This window comes from Asterias rubens, chromosome 3 (assembly GCF_902459465.1).
Source record: "Asterias rubens chromosome 3, eAstRub1.3, whole genome shotgun sequence".
In the NCBI taxonomy this organism is placed as follows: Eukaryota; Metazoa; Echinodermata; class Asteroidea; order Forcipulatida; family Asteriidae; genus Asterias; species Asterias rubens.
Window position 1 is genome coordinate 17,118,004 of NC_047064.1, and position 15,941 is coordinate 17,133,944.

Below are 15,941 nucleotides of genomic sequence, written 5' to 3' on the forward strand. Positions count from 1 at the left end.
ACGTTACTTCAGAGGGAGTCGTTTCTCACAACGTTTTATACTATCAACAGTTCTGCATTGCTCGTTACCAAGTGAGTTTTTATGCTAACAATTATTTTGAGTACTTACCAATAGTGTCCAGTGCCTTTAAGAAGGGTTGATGCAGCAACCACTTGGCCGTGATTCATTGATGCAATCAGATCTCGTTGACAAAGCTCTTCCTTTGATTGAGTCGATAACGGTTCTGTTTGCTCGGAGTTCTCGCTTCATTTAATATCTTGAAGACATGTTAGAGTCTTGAAAGATCAGGGATATCGGGGATGAAACTTAAAGAGATGGATCGCGATGTGCGTGCTTTGGGGTGTGAAGTTGGTAGAAATATGCTGGGGCAGGCTGGAAACATCACAGAATATACCAACATTCTCTTTTTTAAATACTGTAATCTGTTCGAGATGGTCGTGTAACCGGACATTTTTCATTTAGGAGGACGTGGGGACAAAGTCATATCAATTTAAAAGGGGCCAATGTGACAATAGCTTGTGCATTTTTACCATTTTTATTTGTTTCGATCTCATTTAGGAGGCAATGGGGCATGGTTCTGAGCCCCCCCCCCTCCTTTCCCGGTTTTGTCACTGATCCGAGAATGAAGAATTCAGATCCATCTAGAAACAAGCTCATAACTCTGCCTACCGTAAAAGGGGCAGAAAACACACTTTAACAAGGGTTTTTACTGGTGATTTGGCAATGCTTCTTTTGCGAGCTTTCATCAAACAGCGCAGAGACTCAGTGGTGCCCCGTGGTGACCGTGATCCAGCTCGTAATTTATTATTTGAGAGGACCAGGCCATTTTCATTTTGCAAAGGGCACTTACATTAGAATATCTTAAAAGTATATTGGCACCACGGCCAAGACCAGGGGCAACAGAGGTCATGGCCTCTTTTGCCTTCTGGAAAATCCAGACCTGCGTTATAATTTTCGGTAACCATGCAGTGACACGAACTTGGCCCATGTAAAATGATCTCCCTTGCAAATCCTAGAAACCAACAGAAATAAAAAGAACATTGTTTATATAGATCTCTGTGAAAACATGGACACTAACTTTAACAATCGAATTTCACGCGCTAGTTTTAATGGTTTGGACGAACACACCAAAGCTACACCGTCCCTTTTATACAGTGCACGCGTTATCAGCACACGGACGTTGTAAGATATGCCAACACTAACTAAGGTAACTATTCGTCAAACGATGCCTGATAAAACAGATTTACAAATTGTTAATACTAGACGCTCATTCATCTTGTATTTTGAGCAGATGCCAAGTAATTTGTTCTGGTAGCTCTAAGGAGAGCGGTCATAGCTGGGAAAATGCCACGACCATCAAATTAAGAAGATTTTAATACAATACAATACAGTACAGTAAAACGTTATTGTCCCTGCATGGGAAATTTCCATGGAATGTTTTTTTACATAAAAACCCACCAACATAAAATACAATGCATGTTAAAAATGTGTTAAACCGTACACTAGAGAAAGAGTAGGCCTAAATAGAAAGTTGAAAGGTAAACCATAGACAAAAATTAACCTCTGGACGAAAACTATCTTCATATTTCACAACAAGTGTTAATTTCCAGTGCAACTTTTAAAATCGTGCATGGAAACAAAGTTTGTTAGACGTATAAAAAACAGAGCACACCCCGCGAGTTTTAAAAATGGCCAAGCGCAATGTTTGTTCACTATTAACTCAAATTTGAATGGCGTTTTTGTAGAGAACTTTCGGAATCGTAATCCCTATTAATTACTCTGTTAAAAAACCGTAGCGTTATATTCGACCAAGGGTGGATTTCACAAAGAGTTAAAGGAACACGTTGCCTTGGATCGGACGAGTTGGTCTATAAAAAACATTTGTAACCGTTTGTTATAAAATGCATATGACTAGAAAGATGTTTTAAAAGTAGAATACAACGATCCACACAACATTGCCTCGAAATTGCGTGGTTTTCCTTTTCCTTTGGGAACTAACACGGTCGGCCATTTATGGGTGTCAAAAAGTTTTCTCCCATAAATGGCTGACCGTGTTAGTCGACGAGGTAAAAGGAAAACCGCACAATTTCGAGGCATGTTTGTGTGGATAACAAACGGTTACATAATGCTTTTCAAAGACCAACTCGACCGATCCAAGACTAGTCTTATCTCGAGTTAGGACGAGTTGCTCATCCTATTACTTAGCACTAGCCTTAAGTATGTACCTCCTGTAAGTTGGGACTATCTTTGCGAAATGGACTGCTCACATGTTTAAGAGACACGTGGATCAGAACGAAACTCATTTTCTTTGCATCTTTCCATTGACACCCTCCTACTATAGTCAGTCAAAATGTGGCTAATAGGCTTATCATAGAATCGTGCGTCTTATTCATTCCATCAAACAAGAACATTTGGCGGCACATCGCGTTCTTATACACGAGGGATTTGTATCAAGTCTTACTCATATCCCCGGGAAAACCTACGTTACAGCAGCACACCTTCTGCCACAGTGCGCCTCGTAAGGCCTTCAAATTGGACCCCGGGGTACTGACTACCACACAGGGAAAACATGTGATGTAGTTTTGTAGTTCATTGGTATGAAATGTTACCCGCCTTGCATAATGAGTCAGACACAAAATTCATTTGGACACGGAGTCAAAGATGTTTCCTTCTGACTCAGGTTTTTTTTTTTTTTTTTTTTTACGGGAACTTTCTGTCTCTTGGGTAACTACAAAGCTCTGGCAAATAATCACCGTCTAGGTCTTCATGGTTTGAAATTGTGTTAAGCGTTTACTTTCAAAGGAGTTATTGTCCGTTCAATTTCCTTTCAATAAATTTGGCAAATGTCTCTCCATTTCGCTAGAGAAATGACCAGGGTTGAACGCCGACCACGAAATAACTCGTTGAACGAAAACAGGGTTTTGGTTATAACAACGACTTCCATATTATTATGTTTTGGAGTGTCGTTTCCGAGTAATTGAAGAGAACCGGACTCAGGGTGTTTCTGATTTAAGCAGAGTGGGGGTTCGAGTCCCGGTCGTGACAGTTGTATCCTTGAGCAAGATATTGCTTTAGCCTTCTGATAGGACATTTGGCCGTAGGTTTTGTGAAGTTTGAGGTTATGAACAAACTAACTGTGCTGTGAACTGTGTGTGTGTAAACTTTGAGTATGTATGAGAATAATTTTGAGAAGTTCCCAAATCTAAATTTGTAAAGATAATTGCAATAGATGCTTTTAAACAATCTGTCTCTAACTTGTTTTAACCAACTAGTTCCACTCCAGCTGCTAGCTGCAATAGTCCATTTTTACAGGCTGGAACACATACTTCTGGTGTATCATATATATGACCACATCATTCCCATCTCCACACCTTTGGTATCGGGTTGCAGTCTTCCTCTGAACAGGACCCCGTGACCAACCGGTCAAGGATGTTTCATTTTTACTCTCATCTCGTTGGGTTTTTTTTTTTTTTGGTGTTTCATTCTTCTATATTTCATTAGGTGGAAAAAAACTATTAACCCCATAAATTTATATATTTTTGCTATGGACAGTTACATGGATCAGTAGTGGGGGAACTGTCTGAGACATTTACAGTCTGTTCGGAATTGAACTCCGGGGCATGTCGACGTCACGTGCTTTTCTATTGATATCCCCAAGTGGAATGACTCATGAATATGTGCTCTGTGCCAGTAGGGTTTTTCCTCATTCAAGGGGAGTTCGGATCTGTTAAAAACCGCGGACTTTGGGTTTTTTGTTTCGGTTTTTTTTCCCCGGTTTTTTTTTTCGGTTTTTTTTCGGTTTTTTTTCTTCTTTTTGTAATACTCAACAGGGTCGAGGTGGCGTAGCCCCTGATCAGAAAACGCACAAATGAAATAGTTCAGTACATTCAAGAGCCAACTCTCCCACTACCCCCCCCCCCCCCCCCCCGGTGGTATGCAGCTCTATGAAGGTGGGCACGTGTTTTGTTGGACCTTGTCCAACAAGATCCTATTTTTGATAACCACGACAGACATCTACATTGATGCAAAAGTAAATTCAGCCCAGATCCTGTCGAGAATTTTTATTTTTATCATTTTGTTTTTAACAATGGATGTTGGTAACTTTTGACAAGAAGACATAGCAGCTGTCACTCTGCGGGGTGTAACTGATTGATTAATATAGACAGCTCCCTCTGTTGTTATGTATGATGAGATGGATTTAGATTAGGACAAGTAGGTCTGCTGACATTTCCATAGCCTGCTGTTGCTTGGTTTGATTAATGTTTTGGCAACAGGTCAACAAAGAGAGTCTCTTTTAACTTTAAGAGGAAATTTGACTGAATTTTCAATCTTTAAAGGCAGTGGACACTATTGGTAATTACTCAAAATAATTATTATTATAAAACCTCACTTGGTAACGAGTAATGGGGAGAGGTTGATAGTATAAAACATTGTGAGAAACAGCTCCCTCTGAAGTGACGTAGTTTTCGAGAAGTTGTTTTCCACAAATTTGACTTCGAGACCTCAAGTTTAGAACTTGAGGTCTCGAAATCAAGCATCTGAAAGCACACAAGTTCGTGTGACCATAGTGCAACAAGGGTGTTTTTTCTTTCATTAATATCTCGCAACTTTGACGACCGATTGAGCTCAAATTTTCACAGGTTTGTTATTTCATGCATATGTTGAGATACACCAAGTGAGAAGACTGGTCTTCCTTGTTCAATCTGAAAGGGCGGTGCTCAATATTAGCTATAATTGAATAAAAGAACAGTTTACAGATTAACATATAACAATACACGGTTCAAAGATGTCCGTGGGAATGGGCAACTTCCCTTGAAATAATCTTGCTACAGTTTTTGAGAAACGAATGAAGCAACACTTTGGAAACAGTGAAAACATACTCTTTGGTATAATTTTAGCAATTGAGTTTAAACTCTCTCAGGTTTTTTCATTGCTCACATAAAGTGCATATGCTGTATTTTTTGGCAATTAACAATGTTGTCCTCGTGCTTTAAAGTATATAGGGCCTACTATCCATAATATCTTCATCCCTATGTTGTCACAATGGGGTTTGTTTGCCACTTAAATGTCCACCTTAGGCCACATTATATATTTATTTTGTGTTGATTTGTTTACCTGTTGCAGGACGGTGTACGTTCGGAATTACCGGGAAGTTTCTCGGACCGTTTACCGGGTCATGCAAGAGTGCTGTACCGGGTGGATTCAGGAAGGAACCCGGTGCGTCTTGCCCTCCTCGGCCTTGCCAGGTTTGTTACATCATTTCCGACATTTTCGTGAGGAATCGTTCTGTTGGAAGAATGCTCATTGGTTATAAACCTTATTTTCTATGTCATAAGAGTTGCCCTCGTTTACTCTGAGTGCCCTATGGCATCCTTAAAGGCAATGTATACCTGTGCTATTTGGAATTATTCGTTTTTGTTTTCTTCCTTTATCCATATGGATGTACACAATAAAACAATCATCTAAAGATTTCACTTTAAAGGGTAGTTACATTTTTTAGATGTCGCCGAAAGGCTGGGGTAAATACCAGCACGCAGAAAGATTAATAGCATTGGTTTTGCATTAATCTAAGGTTTCATGGAAAACAGAATTAGGAGCTTCATAATAAATTAATAAAATACATAGTCTCAATTCAAGACGTGTATATGTTGTTCTGTAGATACTGCAGCAGCTAGTGGTTTGACCACTTCAGTGCCAAGAGGGACGGCGACTGGTGGTACGAAGTTTAACGGTGGCGTCGTTACCTCACATGACGGTCAGCCCAATCACCCGGTGTCATGGCCAGGAGTAACAACCTGGCACGGTGACTTACCCGGGACTGACGGTTCAACAGATGGCCGAACATGGGGCGGCAAGACGGGAGGGGAGAGGAGGGTCTACATCGACGGGACAACGGCCGGGGGGTACAGAGGAGCTGGCAGGCGAGGCGATCAGGGCGGTGGAAGGGGTAGCAGGCCCGGAACAGACGGAACTAGCAAAACCCGGAACGTAGACGATGCCATCCATGGTGGAACCAAGGACGGCAATGGGTACGGGGGTGCTGTTCCCGATAAACAGCCGCCCCATCATCAAGACTCACCGATGATGTTTTTGACTGGCATGTTATGTGGTGTGGCGGTGCTGTCCTTAGCTGCATTCGTGGTGATATTCCTGATGTACAGGCAGCGTCGACATATAGACAATCGAATTATCGGGATTCCATTATTCCAAAGGTAAGTAAATCATTTCTGATTTTAATGCAGTTAAGTTTGGCGCTGTTTATATTTTCACGTCAAAGTCATTGGTATCCTAGACTGAACCATTCTACATTTATAAGAGGGGGGCAGTTCAAAGAGGGTTGTTTAGGGCTTGATATACATTTCATACAAGTCATGCACAAAATTGCACAAACATACAGACCTACCCAAGGGTCAAATTTCATGGAGCTGCTAAAGCACGAACAATAGCTCATCACAACAAAGTCATGCTTACCATAAAAAGGTTACCAGCCAAACTACTATGTCACATGTAGGTTGTGACTGATACCCTGCTCATTTATGCCAAGCAGCAAATTATTTTTAAGCAATTGTTTCTGCTTTAAGTAGCTCTATGAACTTGGGCCCTAATCTTACCCTTTCATAAAGTGGAGCTATCTGGTATTTTTATAGCAGGCTTACACATGTCATGCTAACAGTCTGTGCTAGGTTCTGAGGTTTTCAACACCCTCCCTTCGTCAATCAAACATGTTTGGCTTGCCAGTAACTAGTGAAACCTTCCTGTATCGCTGGAACTCCTGGGGTTAAATCCGGAGTTATTAAAAGGTTCCATTGATGTTTTCTCCATATAATACCTGTGTATATATTGGTATTAATAATTACGTTTTGTTACCGTTTACTGATGATGCTTTATGTTTTAAATATTATTTGTGGTACATGATCGGATATGACTGTAACTCACGGACGACTGCCTACAGGTCTTGACCTCCAAAAGATTGATTGTTGAGGGACAAGTTAATTCTGGAATACGTGTAGGACTTAACATCAATTAGTCTAGGGGAAAACAGACAATCATTATTTCTAACAAACATGCTTAAAATAATTGTTTCATTTTTGTTTAAAGACACCGGACCCTATCGGTAAAAACTAGTCTTCACAGTTGGTGTATCTCAACCAATGCATAAAATAGCAAACCTGTGAACATTTGAGCTCAATCGGTCGTCGAAATTGCGAGATATTAATGAAAGAAAGAAAAAAACGCTTTCCGCACCGTGGTCACACGAAGTTGTGTGCTGTCATATGCTTGATTTCGAAACCTCAAGTTCTAAATCTGAGGTCTCGAAATCAACTTCGTGGAAAATTTCTTCTTTCTCGAAAACTACATCTGCACTTCAGAGGGAGCCGTTTCTCCCAATGTTTTATACTTAATCCTAATGTTTTATACTATCAACCTCTCCCCATTACTCGTAATCAAGAATAGTTTTATGATAATAATTATTTTGAGTAATTACCAATAGTGTCTAGTGCCTTTAAGAGTTCGAGAATGTAGTTTAGAATAAAGTTCAAAAAAGTTGTTATCCTTTGTAGGCCTAAACATTTAACTCACCATACGTAAGTCTTGAACCATAAGCATTTTGTATTATTTCGTTCTGCTGTTCTATGATAATTCCTTTTAATATGCTACTTTCGGTAAATAATTTGTTCTTCTGAATGCTGGAGATTATTTTATTGTATTTTTGTGAGAGTAAGACAAACTTATTTTCTCTGTGGCTGACTAATGTCCTTTCTCTTATTTGTTGGTACCATTTATCTTACAGTACACGTTCCGGATCTAGCTCCATTCGCAAGTCCAAGCTCTTGGCTTTCGCCCAGTCCATCAATTCCGGGCAAATGAAGATGCTCAGGGAACCTACAAAGAAAGGTCAGTTTCGAAAACAGTTTGTGGGTTATTTCTTGACTCATCCCAAAGAACCTGGATCAAAGTTGGGGTCAGCACTAATGGATTTCTATGACCCAAACTCCAGACAGAGTAGCTTGAGTCCTGATCGGATTGATTCCTGTCCCCTGACCCCAGATCCGGATCAACTCCTGACCCCTGATCCGAATCAATTTCTGATCCGGATCCATTCCTGACCCGGTTCAAATCCGGTCCCGGATCAAATCCGTTTCAAAAGTAGTTTTAGATATCTCTTATGCCGCGCCATCAGCTCCCCGATTTCCTAGTGGTATTCTATGGAGGGATTCGCCCTCCACCCATCATTTTCATCATGTCTGCGACACAGCTTATGTGAGGACAATGTGTTGGGTCTTGCTGTGACCTAGATAGTGTCTACAAAAATACAGAAATGAGACCTACGTGGATATAAGAAAGCCTTGCAACTCTCTCAACATTGGTAATGTTCATGACGTGAGGAGGTTTTGGACCAATTTGGTTTTGGACTTGGATGATTCCAACATTGAAACAGCCAAAACCACGCAATGAATTTGGCTGTACATACTCACTGAAACAATCAATCACAAACCAGAAAGTACTACGAGGGGAGAACATGGTTGAGCAGCGATCAAAAGTGTCATCTTGATTTGAAGCAGAGGGGGTCTCTGTGTAAATTAGTGCAAAGGAAGTCGGCACTGGTTCCTGGGTTTTACAAAGTAGAGAGAGAGGTCTAGTAACCGCCTCGTCGATGAGTGATGGGATCAAACCTCATGTCCTATTTCACCCTCGTAACTGCTCCTTCCCAGGTAATATAAGCTTAGGCAATCTGTGAAGAACTGTCATGGCTAGTTAACGTTCGTTCTGGTTTCTTCAGATTGGCGAGTGGAGAGTACCTATTAAAATTATGGACTTTTCTTCATCTTTTAGACACAAAAATCTTGTGGGGAAAACCGGGAAGTAAGTATTTAAAAAGGCCACAGTGAAAATCGGAAGCGCCTGTGGCTATAAGACGTTAACCTAACAGGGTGTATTCGACGTATGTTCGTGAGAGATAATGAGTTTGGATTGTCCTGGACGTTTGTGTACAACAAGAGCTCGACTTAATTGGTTCTGAAAATGAAGGCTTTTGAATGTGGAAGGGGAAAGGAGGCAGTTTGGAAGTGTTTGGAAAATGAGGGCGTTCACACGAAATGACTGCCGCCTTGCTCTCTTGAGTGGCTTGTCAAGTTATTCAGTTGATGTATGGTTTGTACGTTGTTGAGGAGCTAAAGACATTCTGACATTATCATGGCACTCTTGCCTCCTCTCTATTCTGAAGTAGGTTTTCTGGGCCACCATTTCAAAATCGATTAAATCAACGTACTCATGTAACTTTTTGTTTGTGAGAAAAACAACATAAAAATCCTTGGACACCATGTTTTATGTGTGGATATGTTAGTTTTAAACATCCTACCTAATAATCTCGAATAAACCCATAATCTCGAATTAAACAGGCTAGTTAAACTTCTTCATGTATTCGAGAAATTAAATGATTTCTTTATGACTAAATTTAACGTTGCTTACATATGGACAAAAGATTCAACCTCCCAGCTACTGGTGTGTGGACCGCGCCCTGCATTACAGAACAAACACCTTGCAATTCAATCAAGGTCTAACCATAAACGAGCCTCATAACTCAATGTAGCTCTGCAAACATGAAGTAATTACACAAGTTTTGCGCGTTTTGAGACGCACCCGTTTAAGGTGACAAATTAATAATATTTAACTATTAAAAACTCCCGGGCAGGCAGAGTTGACCCGGATTCCGCGGTCCCGCGGTCCCGCGGGCCTTGACTCATTTCTGGGTTGGTGTGTTCCGGTATGTGTCAAAATGACACAGAAATTGGTTGAACTTAATCATACTATTAACAATACTCAGTAAAGCCCGTTATCAATGCCGATTTAGACCACTGCTGATTGAGGGCGGGCTCTCATTAATTGTGTGTACAAAATAGACCTTTTCGCAAATACAGGGGCGCGCGCGTAAAGCTTGGAATTAGGTGCATTGTGGTCTAGCTGGTATCCAAATTTGATCCATATATATCCCACAATGCACCTCATTCAACAGTCTGCGCTTGCGCATTGGTATTTGCGATAAGGTCTATGCGAAGCTATGTTCGAGGACCCATTTATTTACGTAGCACCATGTAATGGTTAAGAAGCTGTTGTGGTGCAATATGCAACCAACCATACCATAAACACCTGGCGAACCTCTTCTTTGAAAGATTGTACTGGGTTATTTTACGTGCATTACGGGATCTATAACGGCTTTACGTCCCATCCGAATGACGAAGCTGCAAGACAGTGATACCAGGAATCGACCCCACTTCACTCTGTTAATGCCGATGGTTCTTATGTCAATGGTATAAATGTTTCTTAAGCTTAAAAAAACTGTTTACTAGTTGGTTTTTAGCAAAGTCAGCCTATCCCTTTAGGGAAGGCAGAAGCTCCGATTTGACTCATCACATCTCTCACCCTTTCGTTCGAGCGTCCAAGGTTGTCCTAATTTCCGTTCAAAACTCGAGAGGGCGCTGTATAGGCTTTTAATGCCTAGAGGATTGCACCACACTTCTTTAATATACTTAGGCCGAGTTCAGGCGGTGTGTTCTTGGATGCTCGAGAACAAGACGGATCGCTGTTCTTGTTTCATCCGCTCAAACGACGATGTGATAAAAGCGCCACGAAAAGAGGTTCGGTACTGGTCATGTGACAACGTGGTTCGTCAGTTAAATATGATTTTTTTTAACAGTTGGAAACCCGACAGTAGAAAAGAGACCACACTTTCATTATTTTCTTTGGGATGACTATTAACTTTCAACTTATCAATATTAACTTTAACAATCTATTTGAGAGTCATTTTGCATCTAATTTACTTATTCTCTTGATGTTGTGCTGCCATTTTGTAAAGTGTTGTTCTCGAAACCCCCGATGAAAGGTGGTGTGTGATCTTGTTCCGAGTGAATCATTCTCGGGTCATGTTCTCATCGTTCGGGCGTGAGAACAGCCCACTCGGGCCAAGAACACACCGCCCGAACTCAGCCTAAAAGTCGATGATACTTAACAATTATTTAAAAGCACTGGACACTATTGGTAATTGTCAGAGACTAGCCTTCACAGTTGGGGTTTCTCAACATATGCATGAAATAACTAACCTGTAAAAATTTGAGCTCAATCGGTCATCGAAATTGCGAGATAATAATGAAAGAAAAAATTACCCTTGCAGTTCTAAATCTACAGTCTTGAAATCAAAATCGTGGAAAATTACTTCTTTCTCGAAAACTATGGCACTTCAGAGGGAGCCGTTTCTCGCAATGTTTTATACCATCAACCTCTCCCCATTACTCGTTACCAAGTGAGGTTTTATGCTGATAATTATTTTGAGTAATTACCAATAGTGTCCACTGCCTTTAAAGGGAATAGTGTCCACTGCCTTTAAAGGGCTGTGTTCTTTTGTGTGGGACGCGATTTGCTTTCTAATGAGTTGAGTGGACCCAGAGCTGCCTATAGAGGGGGTTGCGAGCAATGGCCATTTAGTGTATAGTTTGCTTTCAACATTTTAACCTCTACTTTGTTCGCAACTCTTTCCAGACAAAGTTCTGTTAGACTTCACCTTTCACAGTGTCATTATCGAGTCTTGTACTTTTATTTGACAACCTCACGAGAAATCGGTATACAGCGTGTTTGAAGCCATTGTCGTTAGTGTTTCAACTTGTCTAGACAAAATGCTCCCTAGACCCACACAAAAAATGTTCCGTGACAGAACCAGGCACTTCCTGCCGTAATTTAAAACTGGGTTTATTTGCCCGTATACTTTATAATAAAACATCTATTTAGTACAAAAGGTGATCCCTAACTATCAGATTATTTGTCAACTTTGTGATTTCCGCTTTGCATGGGTGGTGCATTTGTGAGAACATTAATCGTGAATTCAAAAACAGTTTTAATTATTGATGTTTGATTTCACTCTTTTTGATGAAATCCTAGTTTGGTTAAAGGCAGTGGACACTATTGGTAATTTCTCAAAATAATTATTAGCATAAAACCTTACTTGGTGACGAGCAATGGGGAGAGGTTGATAAAACATTGTGAGAAACCAACAGCTCCCTATGAAGTGACGTAGTTTTCGAGAAAGAGGTAATTTTCCACGAATCTGATTTCGAGACATTAGAACTAGATTTTGAGGTCTCAAAATCAAGCATATGAAAGCACACAACTTCGTGTGACAAGGGTGTTTTCTCTTTCAATATTATCTCGCAAATTTTCACAGTTTGTTATTTTATGCACATGTTGAGATACACACAGTGGGAGGACTGGTCTTTAACATTTACCAATAGTGCCAAGTGTCTTGAAAGGATGATTCCGAATTGGTTGCAAAACAGTTGCTTGCAGTGTCAGCACGTTATTGTAATGCACCATATACATAAACTAACAAACCTGTAGAAGTTTGCGATCGATCGGCCATCTCGGTTACACATTTGACATGACATCGATTTAAAATAAAAGTGAATAAAACGCTTACTAAGCGATAAACTCACAATATCATAAAACTCATTTTACACATAAATGTTCTATGGGATGTTTTCTACTGTCTTTAAACCGCGTGTAAAATTTTATGTGAGTCTGTGATTTTAGACGAGTTTTTTCTTACCAATGTTCTGAAATGTTCCTTTATTTTTTTATTATTTTTTTTTTTTTTTCAATTTCAGGAAAAGGGAGGGGCAATTGTCCATACACTGACATCGAAGAGCTCATACAAAAGGGAATAACTTTCAACAACTCCACCGAATCGTTACCGGCACTGTCATCACAATCTGCAAAGGAAAAGTCAATGAGTCTGAAAATGCCTAAAATGCTGACTCTGAAACCATCAACGTCTTCTTGGAAAAAAGACAAAAACGAGAGGAAATTGCCACCAAAGCCCCCCACGTACGCCATCATACAGAGACCAGATTCGAACAGAACATCAACAGGCGGTGACGAGGAAAGGCCGCTCTCTGTCGTCCATCAAAGAGTAGAGAGCACTCTGTACGCGACACCAGACGTGGGCGGTGTGCCCAATGGTAACAGCCACACCATCCCGCGAGATTTCAACATGGGACCGCCTCGGTACATACTCTGCGAATCCCAACACATCTACACCGACATACAGCGCAAGTCTAAAGCGATGACGTGGAGCTGCTCAAAAAGATTACGCTCCAAATCTTCCGGGTCGACTTATGATTCGCCGAAACGAGAACGAACACGGAAGGCACTCAGCCGGAGTTTGAGCAGGAGCTCCCTCAAGAGCAGTGCTAAGCGGGCCAGTAATTCCGGGAGTTCCGGCTACAGCTCGCTCCGGGGGAGCAGGGAGAACATCTACGACAACTGCACCGACAGCGGCGCTGAATCATCGGCAACAAGCTCCCCAGCGTACTCTAATATCTACTCTGAGACCATACCTAAGGACAGAACATCGGCCCATTATGGGAAGCTCGACCTTGCACTCAGCGACACCTTCAAGACTGAGTATGACAAACTAAATCGCGGGCCGACGACGCGCGGACTCGTCAAATCTTTCTCGAAGAAGTATGAGAAGTTGGCTATGAGTAAGACTGGCAAAGGACCCATCACCGAAACAACTAAAGGCTTGATTTTCGGCTGTCACGAAATATTCGTTGATGATAAGTTTCCCAACTCGATTTGAACGCTGCGAAAGTTTCTTATACTTTGCTCCATGTTAGAGGCAAGAACTGAAGGGAAACCATTTTGACTTTAGACCTAACGTGAAACATTAAGTGGCTCTTCCTAACCGGAAGCGAAGGTCAAGTGTAAAACATCTGTGCGTTTCCTGGCGTAAACTGAGCTTATGAAATCTGCAGACGCAAAGACCATTGGGCTTGGGTAATTTGTTGCCTCTTCTTTTTCAAACTCAGAGCACACGGTGCGTATCAAAAGAATCAAGCCCATAAGCGGTCAGAGAAAATGACATGAGCTCATGGAGTAGAGGAATTGACTGGCCTGAAATTGTAAACAGATAAAAACACTTCGTGCTGTCCCCACTGCTTTGTCCGGATGATGCTAACGTTGTTTAGAAATGCATTGAATGGCAACGGGTATAGGCTAACTAAACGGGCTTTTGACGCCGCATAATAGTCAAATGAAGCACCCTCTGTTAAAAGTCATGACGTCTCGACTGATCCCCTATCTTTATTCGCAAGGATAAGACGGGCACTGGGCTTACTGGCCCAATGGTTTCATTGGACACAATGCTTTAATTTTTATTTCATTGGAGAAATATTCAGTGACGTGAGTTTTTCATATCTGTCTTACGATTGGTTCGAGGTGATAATAATGTTTGGTCAGCTTACACTTTCGATCGCCTGCATGTTTGTACATCGTGTAAGGTTTTTGTTTGTCCAATGTGTAGTATGTGTATAATGAATGTTTAAATTGACCGCGAACCTCCCTGTAAAATTGAGACGAGGTCAAAGGTGCTTTTGTACCCAACGAACGCTCAAGGCTGGTATAATTATTGCGTTATTTAAAGCATCGAAGTGTGACGTCCGATGGTTCACGCTAGGAAGTCTCGGGCAAAGAAATGGTCATGGGTGACAGACAGAGGGCGGTATACTAGTCTGCACCCAGAGGCATATCACGAGATGTCTGGCAGCTGCCGGCACGCTTGGTGTCATTTCCGCCACATATTTTTTCCGGCTATTGTTTTTGGCCATAAAAGTTCGATTCCCCCTAAAACAAAAATCTACCTCGCTCGATTTAGTCATTCTGTAAATACAATTCAAGCAGGATGCCGAGGATGAAATGTAAACTTACAAAACGGAAACCAAAACGTGGATCAATTCAACGAGTTGTGTATAATTGGGGCACACTTGTGTTACAGAATAGTCTCATGTTATCTTGACGAGTTATACCCGTACCACTTTGTCCAGCCGTTTCAGATAAACCTAATACATCGTATTATCATTGTAAGGTTCTACCAGGATGCTGATTATTGAAGAACTGACATGCAACGGAAATCAAAACACGGGTTATAGATGTAGCCTACTTATTTGGACGTGCCGGGTAGTTTCATTGTCTTAAATTTGTGTTATTATACACATCTCCCTCATAGGCCCTGGGTCCAGCTCAATCGCCTTTTAGAACTGGCTTGGACCGTAATATAATGCTTCGTTCATCAACAGCATCGGAGCTACCAGCTCAAAATCTGACCCGGTTTTTTAAAATTCAATCTTAAGCCTGTCGATTGGTTCATATTTTCGCTGGAGGTTCGTGTAGTTTCTTTATCCATGTTTTTTTTTTTTTTTGCTTTTTTTTGGCAGGGGGGGTTAAATTGAGTTTCTGACTTGTATGATTTTCGGGAAGATTTTCTTTCTTGCCTTTTACGGGACGATATTATGTCATTGGCAGAGACCACACAATATTAGTGTTAGATATAGTTTAGGGAGTTTTATAAGTTAAACAATAAATACAAAGTCGTATTGTAGGATTGTATTATATATTTTTATAGTTTAACAATAATAAGAAAGACAGTATAATGTTTATATAAACTTGTACATAAAAGTGTATAATATTAATGCAAGAAACAAACATAATGCTAACAATAGAGGGCGCTTAAAGACAAACAAATGTATTTTAAAATAACTGTCGAAGCAGTGAGCTGCTATTGTTTTGTATTTAATTTGATATTCATTATAATGCTGGTATATTGTGTGATATTATGTAGCCGTTTTTATTAAACAGAACTTAGACCACCACGTTAATTATTTTGTTCGGGCGTTCTTTACTTTAGATTTTAAGGTACTGGCACACTATTGGCAATTACTAAAACTTACCTGTTAACATACAAACTTACTTGGTAACGAGCAGTCGAGAGCTTTTGATGAGTATACAACATTGTGAGAAACGGCTCCCTCTGAAGTAACGTAGTTTTCGAGAAAGAAGTAATTTCTCACTAAATCATTCAAATGACAAAAAACTTTAGCTGATGCCTTTTTGTT

General features: G+C 40.7%; 1 protein-coding gene across 1 annotated transcript in view; it reads left to right on the top strand.

Annotated features, from left to right (window-relative positions):
• LOC117288113 overlaps positions 1-15,704 on the top strand; it is a 36,004-nt gene extending 20,300 nt beyond the window's left edge. Inside the window, exons 3-6 of the mRNA XM_033768812.1 lie at positions 5,125-5,246; positions 5,660-6,212; positions 7,793-7,896; positions 12,654-15,704. Of these exons, the coding sequence (XP_033624703.1) occupies positions 5,125-5,246; positions 5,660-6,212; positions 7,793-7,896; positions 12,654-13,630 (1,756 nt within the window). The 3' untranslated portion in view covers positions 13,631-15,704. The remainder of the gene's footprint in view (positions 1-5,124; positions 5,247-5,659; positions 6,213-7,792; positions 7,897-12,653) is intronic.
• Positions 15,705-15,941: the final 237 nt, after the last annotated feature.